This window comes from Leptosomus discolor, chromosome 13, assembly GCF_034619465.1.
Source record: "Leptosomus discolor isolate bLepDis1 chromosome 13, bLepDis1.hap2, whole genome shotgun sequence".
NCBI lineage: Eukaryota > Metazoa > Chordata > Aves > Leptosomiformes > Leptosomidae > Leptosomus > Leptosomus discolor.
Genome location: NC_141403.1, coordinates 15,598,161 through 15,620,164, shown reverse-complemented (window position 1 = coordinate 15,620,164; position 22,004 = coordinate 15,598,161). Strand labels below are relative to the sequence as shown.

General features: G+C 38.8%; 1 protein-coding gene across 1 annotated transcript in view; it reads left to right on the top strand.

The window, feature by feature from the left end:
• The window catches only part of ANKRD12 (ankyrin repeat domain 12), a 43,951-nt gene that overhangs the window by 13,213 nt on the left and 8,734 nt on the right, over positions 1–22,004 (top strand). The window contains exons 3-7 of the mRNA XM_086472734.1: positions 4,030–4,176; positions 5,308–5,508; positions 10,113–10,255; positions 11,895–12,042; positions 13,281–17,956. Of these exons, the coding sequence (XP_086328860.1) occupies positions 4,030–4,176; positions 5,308–5,508; positions 10,113–10,255; positions 11,895–12,042; positions 13,281–17,956 (5,315 nt within the window). The remainder of the gene's footprint in view (positions 1–4,029; positions 4,177–5,307; positions 5,509–10,112; positions 10,256–11,894; positions 12,043–13,280; positions 17,957–22,004) is intronic.

The following is a 22,004-nucleotide window of genomic DNA, read 5'->3' as shown; positions in this document are numbered from 1 at the left end:
ACCACAAGATAAAGAATAGCTAAGAAGTCAAAGTTCCTGAATGTTAAGTTGGTTTCCTTCTGCTAAATAAAGTATAGTGTGCTGCATGATATTCTTGGAGCAGCGAAAACGAATCTTTTAGTATATTCTGCAATAAGCATAATGGGGGTTCCCAGTAATTTATAAGAATTTTTCTGTGGATTTGTGTAGCTTCTTTATCAACAGTTGCATCGTTGTTTCCCTTGAATTTAAAGGTTTTTTTTAAAAAAGATATTTTTTTACTATCTTATTTATTTATTGGTGAATAAATATTTATCCTTAATACACCCTACTCCTTCCTTTTGCTTCCTTCCACCCCTTTTGTGCAGCTGTTTTATCTTGTACATTCAGAACCAGGACATAGCATGAGATTTTGTGGGGGGAAAAGCGACAGTCTCTTACAGGTCACCCTCCAGTAAATGGATTATCAGGTGCACCTGCTGTAGTCCTGAGACTTTTTTCCTTAGGTTTGTTGTTGATCATATTAATTTTGTGTCCTGAAGTGTTCAGATTTACTGAAAACACATACGAAGTCTCACATAAATTTTAATAAAATTGTTTCTTTTTTTTGAGTGGTAGGGGCATAATTACAGTGTAACAGTGAGAACAATTCTTATTTGCTACTTTTAATTGGTAAGCTCTAGAAATGCTTGGCAAAATCTGTGTTAACAGAGTAATAGAAGAATAATTTGCCCTACTTCTGAAATGCATTGGAATATGTAGGGGTGGATCTTCGTGTTGTTTGACATGAGACAGGAGTAAATTGCAGTCATTTATTGAGAGACTTTTATAACAAAATTATTAAAAAAAACCCCAAAACAAAACCCCAAACCCCAAGAAATAAAAATACCTAGAAAAATACACTGTATAATAAAAAACCAAAAGCTCAATCATCAAAAGATTTATTTCCCTTATTTTGATGTATTATTTTCTCAAGCTGAGTATAGCTATAAAATTGTAAGGAATAATTCAGAATGAAAAGGAATGTGTTTTTTCAAGAAGAGAATCATGAGCGGTAAATAGCATAAGTTCAGAAACAGCAGATCATGCCAGACAAACTGAGATCTGTTGTTTTGATGGAAGTACTAAATTAGTCAATGGAGAGTATGCTGTACATTATCCTTGGAGAGAGAACAGCATATTTGCGGTAAGAAGTTGAAAGTATAATTCCATTGTAGGTTCTTATTAATTTTTTCCTATGCAGACATTCTACCAATAGAGCAGTAGTGCTGATTTGGATATTGAATGAATTTTTAGATGTTCAGGAGTATGAGATGCATGCAGTTTAGAAAAATCTCATGGATTACTTCCATAAAAGAGATCTTGGTTCCTTTTTAAACATAAGGGATAAATTTGTAGGGATTTTTCTTGATACATACATAGGTCTGTGGCTTTCCATTCTTAAAATAGTCTTGCTCATAATTGTTCAGCCTGTAAAATGATGTATTTCTTCTTTGGTCGCTATGGAATTCAAGTTGTGCACTATCTACGTGCCTTCCTGCGCCTCAAGTGCATTGCATTACTTGAGCCTGGGTCTGTGATCAAGCCTACAGGATGAGATTTAGAGAAGCCTAGGAAGTCAGGAGATGAGCTGAGAGGAAACGAATGAAACAAGGAGGGCCACAGAGAGGGCCTGAGGTGGAAGCAGAGAAAATCAAAAGATAAAGAGTCAGTTTGGGGTTTAATGCAATGTGGAATTGCATGGTTAGGAACCTCAAAGGGATTTAAGCTTCTAATTTGTAATTTTTAGTAATTTTTGTCTCTCTGCAGAAGGTCAGTGAAGTTTGCCTTGGTGGAGTCTTTTGCAGATGACAGATTTTTATTTTTTTAATGAAGTTTTTATCATACAGGTGTTTGAGGTTGACGTTTAAAGAAAGGAAACTGGGAGACCGATATAATCATGGGGACAGTCATAAAAATCCTCACACCCTACTTTGACTTAGCTTAATTGCATTTCCACAGTTTTTTTTTAGTGTGGCCCAAAATACTAAGATTACCTAAAACTGGATGAACTGTGTCTCACCAGTCGGTCACAGTAAGAATAAGATGAAATAACTTATTACCGAAAAAGCTAAAAAGATCAGTGTAGCTACCAGGCTTATTTAACGAATAGTAACAACCAAGCCTCAACCAATCCCCAGCCAAATTCTAGCATTTTAATATGGCCCAAGTCCAGTTAATCGGTCCAACAACTTTCCCCCCTGCCCCTCTTTCATTTGTTACATATTCCCTGTTGTAATTTTTAGATCCCAGCTTTGTTTCATGCTCTTGCTTGCTGTATGGGAGTTAGCGCAGCAGCCAGCCACAGGGCAGAAAAAGCAGGCAATAGACATCCATACTGAATTCTGTCCCTGGCTTTGTGGTCAGTAGTCCAGCCTGGAGGGTGAACTGGGATTGCCCATGAATGTAGGATGCAGCCCTGTCCAGCTGTTAAAGGTCTGTTGGGAAGGTGGTCAGTAGGGAGGCTTCCAAAAGGAGAAGGTGTGGTGGAGTGGGAAGGATCTCTGGAAAAGCTGATACCAAAGCCAGGCTTTTAGGGAAGGAAACCAAGGGAATTATTTGCTCAGAGTTTGGAGATCTTGTTTCTGTTAGTTCAGTCTATTAGAACATTCTTCAGACCATTCCTTCTTGATCGTGGTGCTTAGAAATGTTGGGGGTTTTTTTAACACTTTCAAAAATTTTAATTCCAAATCACCAATTTGTGACTAAGGTTCCTTGAGCCATCTCTTACATCCACTGTGTTTATATTCAAGTAGTAATCTTAGGGGCTCTGAAGAAAAAGGTAGACATTACAGATCTAACATATAAGTAATATAAGATACATACAAGATACAAAATGTTGGATTTGATAAGAGCTTAAGACAGAAAAAAAGCAGTTGCCTGGAAAGACAAGATAATTACAGAAAATGAGTGGTCTTCACTACACATAAACGCAAACTAGTATGTTTCTAGAAAATACAGTTAAATACTCAGGTAGGGAGATCTGTGGAAAACAGTTGTACCCAAAGAAATGTGATGCATTGAGAGTTTGTACTTGTTTGATGTTACGATCATTAATACTGCTCCAGTTAAAAGTGATTTAGTCCAAGTCAGTTAATCACAAATCTGTTGTTTTCTATAATACTTCAACTTAGATGCCTGTGTTTGGTTTACAAGACTCTTATACAGAAAAATGAAGGAAGAACTTTTGAGAGGGATGGAAGACAGACCAAAGTTTCCAAATTACACAAAAAAAAATTCAAGTTTTGAAATTTGTTAGGTATGAAAAAGTTGTCTGATTTCAGAGCACATTTAACTGATCTGAAGATCTGTGAGAATTTGTATGTCCTGAGTAGCTTTAGAAATTATCTGTTTATTCAGACATGTAATTTTAGCTCCTGGCTTAAAACTTGGACATGAAATATTAAACAACTTCCCATAAATATTGATTAAAAATAATTAAGTTATGTATATAAAATAAATGTATGTTTTTGAAGGATATGAATTTTGGAGAAGACATTGCTCTAATGTGAAGTAACAGGATGAGTTTGAGAGAAATAGTCTTTCATCCAGTTACCTAACAAATACCAATATTAAAAAGTCTTTTCCTAATTTTTTACATGGTGTCTTGAGAGAAGTAGAATAGACCGCAGTCTCAGGTCTGTATTCAAGGCTGAAATTCAAGGTTGACTAGCTGATCTTACAGAAGTTTTTAAGTGCCTGACTTGATTCTCTCGAAATTAAAGTTGTGACATATACAGTCTTCCTGCTGTGAAACAGGTTTTTCATCTTTTATAGAGTTTTTAGTAATCCTCCTTACAGCTTTAAGTGCTTTAATTCTAGCTTATTATCCTACTTAGATTAGAACAGGTAACCAAAACTAATGCAAATGCAGTAATCTAGAGATGCAGTTTCTGTTTTTCATCACCTGCCACCAATCACCAGTTCACATACCTTAAAAGGATGTTTGTATGTCTCGAAAAATGTTCTAATAGAACAGCAGTTGGAGTTTTTAAATGTTAATGTTTCCAGAAAAGGAAGGTCCGGAGAAAAAGAAAATGAAGAAGGATGCTGGAAATAAGAAATCAACACCAGTTAGCATTCTTTTTGGTTATCCTCTGTCAGAGCGCAAACAGATGGCACTTCTGATGCAGATGACAGCGAGAGACAACAGTCCAGGTGATCTCACAAAGTTAACTGTTTCCTCCTCCTGCCTGTTTAATTCTGTCCCAATCAGAATATTCTGAACCCTGATGTTTTTTGGCAATCCTTGATTTTTTTAATTGAAAATTATTTTAATTACTCAAAATTCTGTTAAAACTCTATTTTGCATTTACGAGTAATTTGATGAAAAATTCTTGACCTTCTGTATTTATGTGCAAAGCTTTGCATTATGATAGCTGTAAAACCTGAAAATCTCTTTTCTTCCTTGGATTATTTTTGCCTCTCAAACACTGTTCCATATGCATTATTTAAAAACTGAAATGTTGTCTGTTTTTTTTTTTTTTAATGAAGTTTAACTACTGTCTCATTGTCTCAATTTGGAGCAGGATTTTAATAGAAGGAAACTATCATTTCCTTAGGATTTAATGGGAGAAGGGAGATACCTTGTTTTTAATTCAGAACTTCAAACTGTCCTTGGTCCAGTTGTATTTAAAAAATCCTTCTGTTTGTGTATCTTCTACGCGTATGCATACTAGGTATTTATGAAAATCTGTGTGCACGCTTGCTGAACTTTGTAGAATTATACAAGGCAAAGTCAGTAATTGATAACGGGGTTGTAGCCTATGTGAGGAGATGCAAAGTGTAATGCTTTTACAAAATTGGCATTTAAAAGCGAACAGCTACATTTCCTTAAGAAACACTCTAATCCACCCAAAAACGTTTGTGTTGGCAAAACTGAGGGATTGCATGGAGTCCGATACACAGACAGTAATTCCTTAAACTGGCATCCCACTACATAAAAATATAGTGGAATTGTGCTAGAGGAAGGGGAAGCAGGGTAGATGCTAACCTCCATGGTTATGCCTTGTCTTGTTTCGGCAGAATTTATAGCAGAGTATGTGAACCATGTAGTGTGGATAGACTTCATCTGTCCTTGAAACCTACTTTAAAAACAGTGAGATTCTGCAAAACGCCCTTTTGCACATTGCAAGTAGGAATGTGTTGATACATGTGAAGTGTCAAATACATCCTTTATTTAAATATAATTACTCACTGATTTTTGCCATCTTTGCAAGTGTTAAAATGAGGTGAAGTAAAAATAGTGTTAAGTAACTTACAGTGACCATTTAAAAACTTATTTTGTAGATTCCACCTTAAATCATCCCTTACAAACAACACCAGCACAAAAGAAAACTCCAAGCTCTTCTTCAAGACAAAAAGACAAAGTTAACAAGAGAAATGAACGAGGGGAAACTCCTCTACATATGGCAGCAATTCGAGGGGATGTTAAACAGGTTAAGGAGCTCATCAGTTTAGGTGCAAATGTGAATGTAAAAGATTTTGCAGGTAAGTTGATATGTGTTCCCTTAACTGTACAAATTCAAAATTAATGCTGAAGTTGTTATCAGAGATTTAATTTCAGTTCATGCTATATGCTAATGAAAAGATATAACTTAAAATGTAGTAGTGGAAAATCTCAAATAATGTTGGGTTTCTTTTCCTGACGGCATGGTAGTACTGGGACACCACAGTACATAGTATGTTATTAGAACAGTATGCTAATACCTGGAGGTTTCAGCTGTGGCCAGGGCTCTTGCATACTAGGTATTTACGAAAATCTGTGTGCACGCTTGCTGAATTTTGTAGAATTACAGTAGGCAAAGTCAGCAATTGATAATGGGGTTGTAGCCTATGTGAGGAGATGCAAACTTTAGTAACAGTGAAGGTGGTAGCACTGTAATGTACATTGTCTTCTTACTGGGACAGCTGATGAGCACTAAAGTAGAGGAGTGTGGTATAGCTTGCTCTTGACACCTAGTCCTGCTAGAATAATGATAGTTTTGATACGTCAGTATTTGCTGTGATTTCAGCACTGGTGGATGAACGTTACAGTAAGTTATAACTTGGACCATATTTTTAGTATCCTTTATTTGGTATCTTTCTTTATGGTCTGTTTGTCTGTAAGACCTCCTGGCAAACTTTTGCCTATTTTGCTTTGGGTACTCTCACAGTAGTTAAGTTTCTACATGTTTTAGTAAAAAACCTCCAGCAGAGTAAACGGGACATCCCCAAAGTAATGCTTTCAAAGATAGAACCTGCAGTTTTAAGTTCAGTAGTTGCCAGTTGTTGATTGGCCAGGCACCAAATTAAATGCATTTACATACTGAGATAAACCAAAGTACTTGCTGTTTTTTCCTCAACCAGTGTAAAAGGTCGTAAGACTTCAGAGCTGGAATATTGGATAGAGATTAGGGCATAGGAGGTTGCGGTAACACAGAGGGATGGAACAGAGTGAAAGGAAGGCTAAATCAGAGGATAAAGGGTTGGGTGAGGTGTGGAGGTTGTGGTGGGGTTGGGGTCTGAGAGACATCTATAAAGATAACATTCAGTAGTTGTTTCTCTCTTAAACACAAGGACAACTCTAAAAAAGTACTACAAGTATCAAGTGCACGTTATATAAACAGCATAAGGAACTGCTTCTAATACTCTTACCTCTAAACACTGGCTTTTTTTCTGTCTGCAGTAGAAGTGGATCATGGGACAGTGAGGCAGTAAATACAAGAAGGGGCTGTCTTGCTTTTGGTTTTGTTCAAAAGGACTGTGTTCTCAATGTGAAGCGTAATGCTAAAGAAACGGTGGCAAAATTTGTGGGGAGCTGTTGGCATCCCAAGGGAATAAAGATAATGTTGAGAATTCTCAGTACTGTAATTAAGTGTCAGCACTAGCAGTTTCAAGTTTTTAGAGGCATTGCATAATAGAAGCAAAAATATAATGAAGGTCTGAATGAAAATTTTAACTAGACCTGCAGCAAAGCCTGCTAAAGATGCTCGGTTTATGGGTCTGAATGGTTATAGTGAGAATTATGTTCTCAGTAGGAATGGGTGAGATGAGCTGCGGTAGCAGGCCCCAGTGGGAGAATTAAGAACTATATGGTACAATTAGTTGTCAGCTCGAACTTGACAACAAGAGAAGATACTGATGAGATTGACTAAAATCTTGATTTTAGGTAAGAAACAGATCAGTAATTTCTTGGTTAGCAGAGGGTAGCTGAATTTGTGCTTGAAGATGAGGCTGCCCAGGACTAGAATGTAGAGGAAGAAAAGAAAGGAAGCAGAAGTAGAGCCCTGTGAGATCTTCAGAGAAGCTAAGGAGGGAGAAGAGAATGACTTATTGACAAGAGCAATTTTAGAAAAGGAGGGGGAGGTTCAGGGGAAGACAGGCCCATAGAAATCGTAGGGAAAACAGAAACACTTTCAGAAGAGATGCTGGGATGGGTTAGCCTTGGGTGATGCCAGACACCCACGTAGCTGCTCTCTTACTTACCCTCCTCAGCAGGGCAGGCAGAGAAAATACGATGGAAAAAAGCCCTCATGGGTTGAGTTAAAGACTGTTTAATAAGAAAAGCAAAAGCTGCACATGCAAGCAAAGGAAAAAGACAGATTCATTCACTACTTCCAGTCAGCAGACAGATGTACAGCAGGGCCTCAGCAGGTGTAACGCTTGTTTGGGAAGGCAGATGCCATAACTATGAACATCCCTCCTTCTCCTTTTCCTGAGCTTCTATTGCTGACCATGACATCGTACGTTACAGAATATACCTTTGGTCAGCTTGGGTCAGCTGTTCTGGCTATGTCCCCTCCCAGCCTCTTGCATGGGGGGAGGGAAAGCCTGGTGCTGTACAAGCACTGTTCAGCAGTAGCCAAAATGCTGGTGTGTTGTGAACACTGTTTTAGCCCCAAATACCGTGCACAGCACTGTATGGGCTGCTATGAAAGAAGTTAACTTTGTAGCTTCATCCCAGCCTGACCTAGTACAGGTATTTAATTTTAAAGGCAGATGAAAGGACGAGGAGAATGGCTGAGAGCTGGTTCTGAGGATCAGTTGGGAACAAGTCATTAGAGACTTCATTCAGAACTCTGGAGGAGGTGCTTGGGATCAAGTGAGATACTTTCCCATTGGTAATCCAAAGTGAGAAACAGAGGTGGCTGAGCTTCAAACTCCTGTGCAGAGGAAGAAGTCAAGAAGAGGGGGAGGATTTCAGCAGTGAGCGGAGAAAAATAAGAATTTAGGATGCAGTGAAGTTTAGAGTATTAGAGTTTTTTAGCTAGGAATTTTGCAGAACTAAGGGAGCAGAACATGAATTAGTAATGGAGGAAGTAACCCTGCTCATGGGATATCTGCCAGAACGATACTGCCATGTGAGAACAAGAGTAAAGGAAACAGATGTTCAGAGCAGGCCAGGACTAGAGTTGGCAGGCCAGACATTGTGATAGACTAGAAAGGCAAAGCAGTAAAACATGGAGAAGAATGAATTATGGGGGGAATTAATAAGGTGAAAGACAACAGAGATCAGAGAGCTGAGAGCAGAAGAGTGTCATCATTGTGCATGAGTGGGAAAAGGGCAAATGACAAGAAAATGGAAAGAACAACGTTGTAGCCAGGCAGTGTTGGAAGCAAGTGACCCAAGTGATGATTGGAGAGGAAATTTAGTATATGAAGAACAGTAAAAGTGTTTTGTTGTAGAATAAGGTAGAAGCTTTTATCTTTTTTTTTTAACTGCTCTTTTTTTTAGCTTTTTTTGAATTTATTTAGATGAGTGGGAGGTGAGAAGTTGAGCGAGAGAGAAAGGTGAAAAATTACTTACTGAGGGATTAGATAAGTTAGCCGTTTCTTGTACCTGCTCTTCGTGGATGTACAAGACCATTACTGATTAGATGCAGAGTTCAAGTGATAAACTCTTCCAGACTTGCACTGGTTATGTTGGAAACAAAAGCTGAATGCCTTCCCAGAACTGGGCTTTGAGAGGGTATCAATGGCAGGCTAGAAGTTTCGGGCAGCTATGAAGTGGAAGGCATCAAGTTGTGGAGAGGAAATTGAGGTAAGGAATATAGCACGTGTGGGTTGATTGTCGTCTTCAGTTGAGGCTCTGCGTAAAAAATGAGCACTGAACTTCAGATTATCTGTTTAACATCTTTGTCAGTGACATGGACAGTGGGACTGAGAGCACGCTCAGCAAGTTTGCTGACAACACCAAGCTGTGTGGTGTGGTTGACACACCGGAGGGAAGGGAGGCCATCCAGAGGGACCTGGACAGGCTGGAGAGGTGGGCCTGTGTGAACCTCATGAAGTTCAGCAAGGCCAAGGGCAAGGTCCTGCACCTGGGTCGGGGCAATCCCAAGCACAGACACAGGCTGGGGGATGAGTGGATCGAGAGCAGCCCTGGAGAGAAGGACTTGGGGTGCTGGTGGGTGAAAAACTGAACACGACCCAGCAACGTGCGCTCACAGCCCACAAAGCCAATGGCATCCTGGGCTGCATCCAGAGCAGCGTGGCCAGCAGGTCGAGGGAGGGGATTCTGCCCCTCTGCTCTGCTGAGACCCCCCTGCAGGGCTGCGTCCAGCTCTGGGGCCCCCAGCACAAGACAGACACGGACTTGCTCGAGCAGGTCCAGAGGAGGCCAGGAAGATGCTCAGGGGCTGGAGCAGCTCCCTGTGAGGACAGGCTGAGAGAGTTGGGGTGGTTCAGCCTGGGGAAGAGAAGGCTCCGGGGAGACCTTAGAGCGGCCTTCAGTACTGAAAGGGGCTGCAGGAAAGGTGGGGAGGGACTCTTGATCAGGGAGGGTGGTGATAGGGTGAGGGGAAAGTTAATTTCTAACATCTTTAGCTTGGGGAATTTGTGCCAGATTGTGTCTTTTACTATTTGATTAGTGATTTCTGTATTCACAGAAATCTCACTGTAATCACAGTAGAATTTGGAATTTGTTGGTGTGAGGTTTAAAGTTGATAAAGCATGTGTTGTTCATCAGATGGATGGTATTACCTTCCTGCCAACTGCTGTGTGCAAGTGTATTTTGAGATGTTTCAAGGCAATAGAGATCTATAGCCCAGGAGAAAAAAAACAAACTTAAGTCATTAACCTTTCAAACTTACACTTCCTACTCTTCGCTATAGGTTGGACACCACTGCATGAAGCTTGTAATGTTGGCTACTACGACGTTGCTAAAGTCCTGATAGCAGCGGGAGCTGACGTGAACACACAGGGCTTGGACGATGATACACCACTTCACGATTCTGCTAGTAGTGGGCATAGAAACGTGAGTTTGCTGAGAGAGCGGGAGGGGAATAAACAAGTGGTTTGAAATGCTCAGTCTTCAGAACAAATCCTAACTGTCCTGATGACTCTCATGTGGTTTTATAATTCTGCTTCTGCTGTTTGGAGGGCATCTTAAAGTTGTCTTGCTTTTCTTTGTTTCATCTTGCTTTTCATCCCACTTCTCTTGCCAGATATTTTCTACCAGTATCTGTTATCTTAAATATTTTAAAGTTTCACTTCTACTTTTTTAATAAACATTTTAATGACTTTTTGTTTTAAGAGAGACTTCTACTGTATAGAATTCTCAAAAGGAATATGTCTCCAAACAGTATACTGTGAGTTTGGGGAAATGTTTTTTATTTCTGTGCATATAGGAAAGTAAAAGATGCTTTTTATATATATATATAAAGTAATTTTATATATATAAAGTATTTTTATATATATAAATATTTAAAGTTATAATATCCTACATTTATTTTTATATATTTGTTTATGGACTTTGAAATAGAGCATTGATATGTATATATATATTCTTTATTTTTTTAAAAAAATTACAAATAATGACTTAGCAGAGATTATAAACTGAGCACTGTGGGTATTTACATTAATTTCTGAATTTGTTCTTGTTTTCTGCAAACTAGATGCAGAAATTACTTTGCTCTCCTTTTATGTCTCTCTTATTTCATTACTATGTGGGCGATCTGTTGTATAAAGCAAAAAACTAGATTTCCTTGAATCAAGTATAGCCGCTAAACAAGGCATTCCGTTTGAAAGGATATTCTGGAAAAGCTACAGAAGAGAGTTTTGATCATCTGACTCTGAAATTTACGGGTATCTGAATAAAAGTGGGTCTTTAGATTGAACTTGCATAAAATTGTAGTAGAGGTTTAGAGAACAGGACCTCTTGCTCGTCTGGTCCCAGTATCTGTGACATCTCACTGACATTATGGATCAGAAAAATTCTGAAGTTTCATGTTACCATATCACTGTCTGCTGAATTTCCTCACTCTTAGTATGTAGGATCAAAAAATAGTAACTGATACTGGATGTTGTGCTGAAAATGCAGTCGCCTTGATATTATTGTAACTTCAATGATATTTTTTTTTTTCCCCTTGATGCTAGAGAAATTGATGATTTTGCTGTAATGTGTTCAGTTAGGGATGGGGGTAGTTTGTTCCTCCAATAAGATACTTGGATCTGTGTCAGGGCTTTTCTGGAATGCTGTGGAAACCAATAGTACTGCTACTTGAAAAACTGTTCCTTAGAGTTAAGTGCTATAAAATTTGGAGCAGAGAGGTGAATTGAGTGCAGAGAAGTAGAGAGCTTCGTAGGTGGGGAGCCACGAGTTGTGTGAGGAAATGCTAGAACAGCAAGAACAGAAGGCCACTGTTGCTTTTCTTTATGACGATGCTATGTCTGTGTAACAGGACAACTTTCATTAGTCTTCCCTGTTACCTGTTTTAATGAGCATATTAAGAATATTTTAGTTGCTGAAGTCTCGCTTTGCAGTCTCAGTTTCATCGGTAGGAGTTTAGGATTGCTTATCACATTATCCACGTTCTGTGTGCAATGGAAGATTTTTATGCTGGTCAAGTCACATGTTGTGGAAAACCTAAAAGTTCATTTATTTAATGTTGCAGATTGTGAAGCTGTTGCTTCGACACGGTGGAAATCCATTTCAAGCCAATAAGCATGGGGAGAGACCTGTTGATGTTGCTGAAACTGAAGAGTTGGAAATGCTATTGAAAAGGGAGGTGCCCATCTCTGATGATGAGGACAGTTGCTCAGGTAAAATAGCCATTTACTTGCATACTCCAAGTGCATCAATTCGCCTGAAGTTAGGAGGTTGTAATCTTTTACATAGTGTTAGCTATTAGGGGTTGCTGCAGGTAGCAATTGCTATTGCTGAGGTTGTTTTCCACTTGTGGTTTTAGAGGAATTTGTTGAATACAAAGTAGCTGAGAAGCCTGCTGGCAAGGTATGTGTCTTAGCCGTTGTATATTGGCAGTTGATCCACAGAGGGGCCTGCTGGAAATGAAGGGGAGTCTTGCAGCAGAACTTTTTTTTTTTTTTTTTCCTCATTCAGACTCTTAACGCGTTGGAACTGCTTCATCGCTTTCCTTAGCCTATTATTTCAAACTCTTCTGTTGCTGTTTATTCAATATGTGAAATCTCTAGTCCATGGTACTGAATATTACAATACTCGGTTCTTTTTAAAAAGGAGACTGATAGATTCAGCTGAAGGGGCTTGACTTGGAACCTTACTTGGAGGGAACAATACATCCAGAAATACTTTTTAAAGGCTTTTGAGTTCTAGATTTTCCTGTGATCGGGTGATGATAACGCTCCGTATGTTTCATAAAATTTAATTTTAGGAACAGTTGAGAGGTTTACATTTTGGCCTTGCAATTCCAAGAAATTCCATACAACGCATTTGCTCCGTGCTGTGCACGCATATAGCAGAGACCAGTTGCAGTGCATTACAGCATAGTCTACTTTAGGCTGTGTCAAGTGCATAAAGATTCATGAGGTAATTTCTTTACACGAGCAGCTCTTTGTCTTTTAAGAAGAAAAGCATATCTGCTGTTGAAACATGACCAAATAGTTCATGTGGAGTAATACTGCTTAGTTGTTAGTATAAGAGTTGATGACTTCCTAGAGGAATGAGTCATCATAGTAAGATGTCCTTGAGGAGGAGTCAGGTTATGCAGGAGTCACGCACTGTAGATGAGGTTTACAAAATTTAAAGTCCATTGCTTTTATTAGGTTGGGATATAAATACTAATGAATATTTTTACATACCTGAGTGAGAGCTGTAAAGTGTGGGGAGCACTTTGGTTTCATCACCTTTTGCTTTCTCTTAAATCTTAATTCTAGTGAAAAGGTTTATTGAGTGTCTTGAGTGGTTTTTTTCCTTTTCTCATTTGTGTAGCAGTATGACTGCTGAACTGAACTATTTTGTCATGAACTGAAGTGTGAAGAATGTCCCATCAATATTCAACTAATTTTTGGTTTTCTTACTCTAGATTCTGAAGAACCTCCATCTGTAAATCCTTCCAGTGTAGAGGGGAATGTTGATTCAGAAGCAGAAAAGGACTCTGTAGCCAATGACAGCAAACAACTGGTCCCTAATAAGGCACCACTTCCATCTGCTCTTGATGAGTATGAGTTTAAAGATGATGATGAAGATGAAATGAAAAAAACAATCGATGACAAACATATTCTTAGAAAAGAGCTAAGGAAAGAGGATGAGGCTGAAGTTGAAAAGAACAGCTTATTTGTGAAACAGGAAAAAGTTGTCTTTTCAAAATCATTTAAAAGCAAAAAGCAGAAATCATCTAGGGTTCTGTATTCAAGTTCTGAAAGTTCAGATGAAGAAATACTTCAGGACAAGAAGATAGTCTCTCCTTGCTCTATTTCAGAAACATCAAATTCTGATGTAAGAGTGAAGAAAGAATATATGGTTACAAATGAACACAAGCAAAAAGGCAAAGTTAAAAAGAAAGTAAAAAATCAGAGCAAAAATAAAGAGAATCAAGAACTAAAGCAAGAAAAAGAAAATGCTAGAGTAACCAATATAGCTACTTCTGGGTTAGATTCTTTAGATAAGACTAGAGAGGAAGAAACCTTTAAGAAGTCTTTCACCCCGAAAGAAGACTCTTCTTTACATCTGTTTCATATCACTGCTGGCAAATCTCCAAAGCATCCCTGTGGATTAATTGAAAAGCAGTCAACACCACTAAAGCAAGAAAACACCAAAACTTGCTTATCACCAGGAGGTTCTGAAATAACATTGCAAGCAGAATTAGTTCATTATGATCACAGCACTGATTCCGAATATCTAGTAGAAAGTTCTAGTGGCAAATCTTGCAAGCACAAAGAAAAAAGCAAGCATCATCAGAAAGATTTTCACTTAGAATTTGGTGAAAAATCTAGTCCTAAAATTAAAGAGGACGATAATAGCTCAACATTTGAGAATTCAGAGTATACCCTGAGAAAGATTGACAAGGAAGGTAAAACACTTAAAAAGCATAAATTAAGGCACAAAGAAAGAGAAAAGGAGAAGCACAAAAAGGAACAGGATGGGGAGAAGGAAAAACATAAACATAAAGATAAAGAGGTTCAAAGGAGTATTGAGTTTGACAGAGAATTTTGGAAAGAGAACTTTTTCAAAAGTGATGAAAATGAAGATACGTTGTTAAATATGGAACATGAATCTCTTTCTTCAGACAGAAAATCAAAGCTAGAAAAAGCTGTGGCAAAAGAAGATAAGTTAGTTAAGGAGAGACAGTTCCAGAAAGAAAGAAATGCTAAAGAGGAGAGAGAGAAAGAGAAGCACAAGAAGGAGAATGAGAAGTTTCTTAAGGATGAAAAAATAAAAGATACAAAAGAAGAAAAAGAAATTATGCTTGCAGATAAAGAAATGGAATTGTTCTGCTTCAGTGTTAAAGATGAGGCAGCCAGCATGCATTTAATGGAAAAAGAAACAGATACTGAGAAGCAGGAAAAGAATTTAAAGGAAAATAAAGAAAAAACTGAAAAGCGAACCTCAGCCAAAGAAAAAGATGTTGAAAAGATAGAAAGAAAAAATGGAGAAAAAGAGAAAAAAGTAAAACTTGAATACAAGATGGAGAAAGAAAAAGCAGAAGTAAATGAAAATACAGAGAAAGTAAAGGAGAAGCCAAATTTCCAGCAAGCAGAAAGATGCCATAAGGAAAATGATAAACTAAAAAGCACGAGCACTCTTAAAAAACTTGATGATAAAGAAAGAAATAAAGAAAAAACTGATAAGAAGCATGATAAAGAAAAGGCTGATAAAGACAGACATTGGGCTGAAAGCAGAGAAAAACACTGTACTGAAAGAAAAGTCAAACAGTCTGAAAAAGAACCTGAATATACTAAATCAGAAAAAAACAGAACTAAAGACAAAGAAAGGGAACTTGAAAAAAAAGACAAATCCAAAGACAAGGAGACCTCAGCAGTAGCAAACTCCAAACACATGCAAGAGGAAAGGAGATGCAGTATTACAGAAAGTAATAAAGCAGTGCATGACAAACTCTCATTGAAAGAAAAACCAAAAGATGATTTGTTGAAAACTCCAGATGGCAGAGAGAAAGATAAAAAAGACAAAGATATAGACCGATACAAAGAGAGAGACAAGCATAAAGATAAACTGCATCAAAGTAGTTTACTTAAACTGAAACTGGAACATGAGAAACTGAAGCCTAAACCAGCTCCTGCACCGAAGGATGCTCGACCTAAAGAAAAAAGATTAGTCAATGATGATTTAATGCAAACTAGTTTTGAAAGAATGCTTAGCCTTAAAGATCTGGAAATAGAGCAGTGGCATAGGAAACATAAAGAAAAAATAAAACAGAAAGAGAAGGAACGTTTAAGAAACCGCACCTGTTTAGAACTTAACAAGATGAAAGAAAAACCAAAACACTCGTTAGCTGAAGTAAAAAGCAAAGAACTGATTCGTTCAAAAAGCTCAGAGTTGCCAGACGTTTGTGTGAAGGAAAAACAGCAGAAAGACGCTACAAGTAATAGATCACAATCAGTAGATACGAGAAGTGTCAATGTAATAAAGTCTTCATTGGTTTCAGATAATTTAAATAGATCCCCCAAATCAGAAAGTGAAAAGATGGGTCTGAGCTCCAGATCAGTGTCCATGGTTTCAGTTGCAAGCTCTGAGGATTCTTGCCATACCACGGTAACTACTCCAAGGCCTGTAATCGAATATGACTCGGACTTCATGCTAGAAGGTTCTGATTCCCAGATGTCTTTTTCACAATCACCATTTTTGGCAAGTGCCAAATCACCAGCCCTTCTTGAAAAAGAGACCGATGGTCTTGCTGAGTTGCCTGATCGCGTTAAGCCGCCTTTCGCCAACAGGCTTCCACCAGCGTACATTAGATCAGCGTCTGTTGAAGATGTTAAACTGGTTTTAAATGAGTGTAGACCTGTTGTAGAGGTTCGAAGATGCAGCATGCCTGCTGCTGTTTCTGAGCCCAGCAAACAGCCTCGAATGTCAGAAGAAAATAATCAGAATGCTCTGCTGTCAGTTCAGACTCACGCTAGCGCTTCTCCTAAACCAGAACTGTCGGGTGGCATGCTGGAGAGAGATTTTCAAAATAGTACGCAGTCAAACTTTACATCATCTCCGACTGGAGCTATTGGCAACAAGCAGGCAACAACGGGTACAAGTACCATTAAAAATACTGCTCAGATGAGCCCTTCAGACGACTGTAATGTGCATGTAGAGCCATGCAGTCAAAGTGGTGTAACTCAGCAAACCAAACCGTGGGATGTGCCTTCTGACAGACTTAGTTCATTAAACAATGAGTTTAACAGCTCAGGTTGTGGTGTATCAGAGCAAGACACTAACAGTGTTATAGCAATGCATAATTCTGAAAACAGGACATTAAAAGAGCAACAAGTACCTGAATTTTTGCCTCAGCATGCTGAAATTAAGGGGAGTTCCAGTGCTCAAGAGTCTGCATCGTTTTTGCCTTCACAGTTGCCTTGTTCTTTACCTATCCAGCCACTCCCAGATGTGTCTAAACACATTTCTTTACCAGGCATTAGCAGTCAAGATTCATCATTTGTACAACAACAAAATGCAGTTCAAACTACAACTTCTGCTTTGGATACAGATGCTACTAGTACCAGAGAGCTGGATAATGCTTTCTTCCCTTCAAACGTTAAGAAGCCTGATGCACCCATTGCTGTATATTCTGGGAGCTCTGTGAAAGATATTTCACAGAGCTATGAAAGGGTGAATGATTTACCTACAGTACGGTTAGAAAAAGCTTTTCCTGAAAGCGATAGCAGTTCACAATTAAACATAAATTCATACGCGTTCAGTAAAATTGTGTGCAAGAATGCTCAGAGTGAAGTGGATAGTAACACAGCAGATACTGCAGACATTAGGAATGAAAAAGGCCAACAAGAGAAGTTGGTTTCAGAGCATGTTGTTGATAATAAAGCCGACGTTGATCTCTGTGAACTAAGTTCAGGAATGTCAAAGGGAATTACGAACGAATTGGCTAATAAAAACCCCTGTACTGCAGACAGAGAAAATGTGTTGACAGATGATCCACCACAGTACTCCTCTTTATCTGATTTGGAAAATAGTTCACCACAGATTACACAGGAAGAGGCGCGTAAATACAGCCAAATAGTTAAACTAGAAGAAGAAATTGCTGAGGATCAGAAGGTGGAACAGCAAGAAGTACCGCAAAGAATCACGAGGAACAGAGCAAATCTGCTTGCTAACCAGGGTAAGCAGAATCCTCTTGGCTGCATGGAAAAAGAGTCTGAATCATCAGCGTCTATGAAAGCAAGGATTAGATTAACTGAAGAGGATGATGCTCAGGTACATCATCCACGTAAAAGAAAGGTGTCGCGTGTGCCTCAGCCTGTGCAAGTGAACCCTTCTTTACTGCAGGCTAAGGAGAAAACCCAGCAGTCGCTGGCAGCTATCGTTGATTCTTTGAAACTTGAAGAGATTCAGCCTTACAGTTCTGAGAGAGCAAACCCGTATTTTGAATATTTGCACATAAGAAAAAAAATAGAAGAGAAGCGTAAATTGCTGTGCAGTGTTATTCCTCAGGCACCTCAGTATTATGATGAATACGTGACCTTCAATGGCTCATACCTGTTGGATGGCAATCCCTTGAGCAAGATATGCATCCCAACTGTAAGTAACATTGTCTTTAAATACACAGTACAGTGAAAGGAATGTTTTGGTTTTATTTTCTTAACTTTCATATTCCTCCTAACTTGCTTCTGAATACTCGTGCTGCAAATAGTAAGTTGACATATGTCAAATTAATATTGACCAGTAATGTCACATTGAAAAGGCCCATTCAATGGAAATATAAACAGTGGTTTCACAGTCATTACAAGACAAGCCGTCGTGTATGACACCTGCAGAAGGCACACAGACAAATACAGTATTTACTACTGTAAAGCCTGCCTTTTCAAAAGTGAAGTCAGTTGTTGAGAGCTTCTCTGAATTTCTGCTGGTAATAATTTGGTTAAAACTAATTATTCAGAGCTGTTTCATTTGGAGGTGGGGTGGATGTGCTGTGCTTCAAAGTATTAAATCCATCACTAAAAGCTTTAAGCAGGAGAGTGCCTGCTAGCTATCTCAGTGTCTCCTTAGTACTCTCAGGAACAGCAGATGTAATCTGTGTCCCAGCTTTTGTAATCCATCAATTTAAAGTGGTCTGAATTACATTTAATAATGTGAAGTTCTTTTCCTTTTTGCTGAAGAACATGCACAGTTCGGGGACACTTGTTTAGTTCTTGGTTCTCTGTGGTTCTGACACGGGCACGTTCCCGCCGGCAGCTGCGGAGGAGCTCGGTGCCATGTGGAGCGCAGCTGGCCCGGGGGCGGTTACTGTTGCTGCTGGCTGCAGCGGTGCCCTGCAAGGCGTCTCACAACAACATGGTGGCTGCTGGTCTCTGATTTGAAGTCAGCATAATCACGGTAGCACGTGAATCGTGCTTCCTTTCTTTGCTCCTCAGCACGCCTGATCCTGTGCTTCCTGTCCTGCATGGGGGCACAGGGGAGCCCCAAAACATCGTGCATTGAGGGTTTTATGAAATACTGTTGTTACTCCTGGGAGTAGGAGGTTCTCTGGTTTTCCACCTATTACCTGGTCCTCTTAAGCTGCTCTAGTTCTGAGGTAGAACATATTAGCTTAAACTTTTTTGTATGTTAACACACGTAATAGCCGAAACAGGCAGACCCCACATATTTGGTTTCCTAAAGCTGTTGTTTGGCTGACACACAGTAGCTTGGTAATGTCAGAATTCAGTGGTATTTGATTGTATGCCTGTTACTTAAGATGTGTCTTAGGGAAGGTCTGAGTTTGGGAGGAATGGGGAAGATATCTTAGCCCTTGAATGGCAAAAATGTCTACTAAACCCCACTGTTTGTATACAGGAAATCTCATATGCACAAGCCAAGCATCCAGTCTTCAGGCTCTGTATTTCTGAACAGGCTAGTTATTATGCTGACTCATTTAAGATATCTTGCCCCTATTATGAGGTGTTGCCTTAGCTTTTTCCAATAGAACTAAGATTCTTTGGATTAAGCAGTGAACACAAATTTAATGTGTAAAAGCAAATTTCAAAATACGTTTGCTTCATTCTGGAGGTAGCCATAATCCCCCGTACAAGCTGTTTCTTCTCATTTTTCCCCTGTGTCCCTTATGTCTGCCCAAGAGAATTAATGTATGTATCCTCTTAATATTGTGAGTTCTCTCGTATTTGATGGTGACCACAGTTCTTTGAAATTAGTAATTACAGTAGCAGTTCTAGTCTGAGCAAAGATCGGGGTACAGTGACCCTTTGACTTGGTCTGTAAGTGATCTAGGATGTATAGTAGTGACCTGTGCTACAATGTACCAGGCTGTCAGCCTTCCACCGTCTACAAATCCTTCTCCGTAGCTGTTGCAGCCTCCATAATAACATCTTTATCACTGGAAGCAGAGATTTTTTTTTTTAAATTTTTTTTTTATAGCAGCTGCTAGTCAAGTACATACTGTTTCCAAGCTACAGCTTTCTGCTTTGGCATCACACTTCAGTGCTTAACTTGGGATAAGCAGAAAGTGGAGAAGCATGGCATATATTTTTCCCTGGTCCGTATTCTACCTGGGCAATAGAACTCATTTCCCAGTCATAAATGGCAGTGGGTGTAGGCACGGTAAGAAAGGGAGGATTATCGACTTGGTATTAAAGCATTGCCTTACACTTCCTTCCTGTCTGTCTTGCTGTGTGTAACAGGAACACTGCACTTCATGAAAATCAGTTTAGGTAGTGGGGTCGTTCAAATTCTTGGGTAACCCAGGTTCAGAAAACGTCAGAGATGAATGTGTGCTCACCATTCTCATGGCTTTTAATTACTTGTTGAAAATAAAAGCCTCTAAAAAAGCTTGATAAAGATGTGAATATGTGCGTGAAGATTGCAGTTACTGATTTTTATCTCATTGAGATGTCTGGGTTGCTTCCCTACACATACACGTTCTGGTGATGCTGATGTTGTAAACCGTTAATTGCTTTGTACATTCTTTCATGGTACTGTTAATCTTCTGCAGTTGTAGAAAGAACAGGTGGAGTTTTTTATTCCAGGCTGTTAGAAGCAGAAGGAAAGAAAAAAAATTGTGAGAAGCCAAAAGAAATTAGTAGGAAATTGGTGTTTATTTCCACTAGGAGTAAAGTGTAAGAAAGCAGCATGAGTTTTAATCTAGAGAGCGAGATATTTTAAGCATTTTAGTTTTGTTTGTCTGAAAAATCATCTACAGTGCCACTAAATGCTTTGTTCAATTACTGTCATTTGTGTAAATACACAGTTCCAGTTAAACTTCTTGTCTCTTCCCCCCCAAAAAAAAGCATTGGAAAAAATCAGTAGTAGCTCAGATTTAACTTCTCTGCAGAGCTTGCTTGTGTATACAATTTAATAATTTTCATTTTTCACCATTAAAAATCAGAATTGTAACGGTTCCCATTACTAATACCGTAAAAAGGAGTACTGCTAAACCAAAGATAAATTTCATGCTCAAAAATGAGTGTGTGTCTTTGTGTATTGTACATTTTGTCCAACAACATGAAAATAAGGGCTATGCTTAGTCTCCCTGCAATTGCGGAATATTAGTAACAGGGATGTGCTGTTACTCATATAATGTGTAATTTAATCTGCAACTGTAAAATAACCTTTCTGTTGGGATTTTTTAAAAAATTTTTCGTTTGATGCTTCTTTAATGATTCTCTGTTAACCTGATTTTTGCCTCATTACTTTACATAGGCTACAGGAAAGTAGATACTCTTTCTCAAATTATTGCTGTATTTTAGATTGCACTGTGTGAAGGTTGACATGAAGACAATAAATTTAGCTCTGATACTCTGAGACTCAAAATAGTTTGTGTAATGTACTGTTCTCTGCATTGGAATTTCAATGATGCACTGTAGTTTATCTGATGAACTTCAGACATCCTGTAGGTGGGAACCAGGAGATGATGTGCTTGATTTTCACAGCCTTGTTTATATACTGTAATTTATAACCCATATCACCTAAGGCTGTAAGGATAGTCGCGTATGAGTTGTGGCTTGCCTCTCACCAGTGCAAATACAAAACATGAGACATCAGGTCAGTTCAAAACAAAGGGAAACAAATCTGAATCTTCTAACAGAGTCAATTTAAGTTGTACTTAGCTATGTTGCCTTTCAGATTGCTCCACGGTATGTTCTGTAGGGTTCAGCCATCTTTATCTGTACTGCCTCCTGAGAAGAGATACCAGGATGACTCATTTCCAGCTTCTGATGGCTATCTAGCAGATAAATTACTAGTAAAAAGGATGCTCTCCAATCTCTCTGGCATTGCTGTAGAAACTTAAGTGGTAAAAGCTTATTTTAGTGGTGTTAGGAGAAACTTGCTTCCTAAATGCATGAAATATAGCACTAGAGCAGGCCAGTTGATCTGGGTGACATGGGTGAGGGGAGATAGAGGGATGCGTGAAAATAATTGTAGAAGATTTGTGTGTATCTGTGAGTCTGAGTTAGCTTCAGCGTTGCTCTTTTTTGTAACGGGCACAAAGGAGGATGGAAAGTTTATAGAGTGAAGAGCTGGTGTTCTGAAGGATGCAAGGTATGCAAGAAACTTTCTTAATTGGTTTTCATGTGTTGGAGATGGTGAGGGTATTTCTTGAATGTTAGCTATTACTGAAGAGACCTGTTCCGAT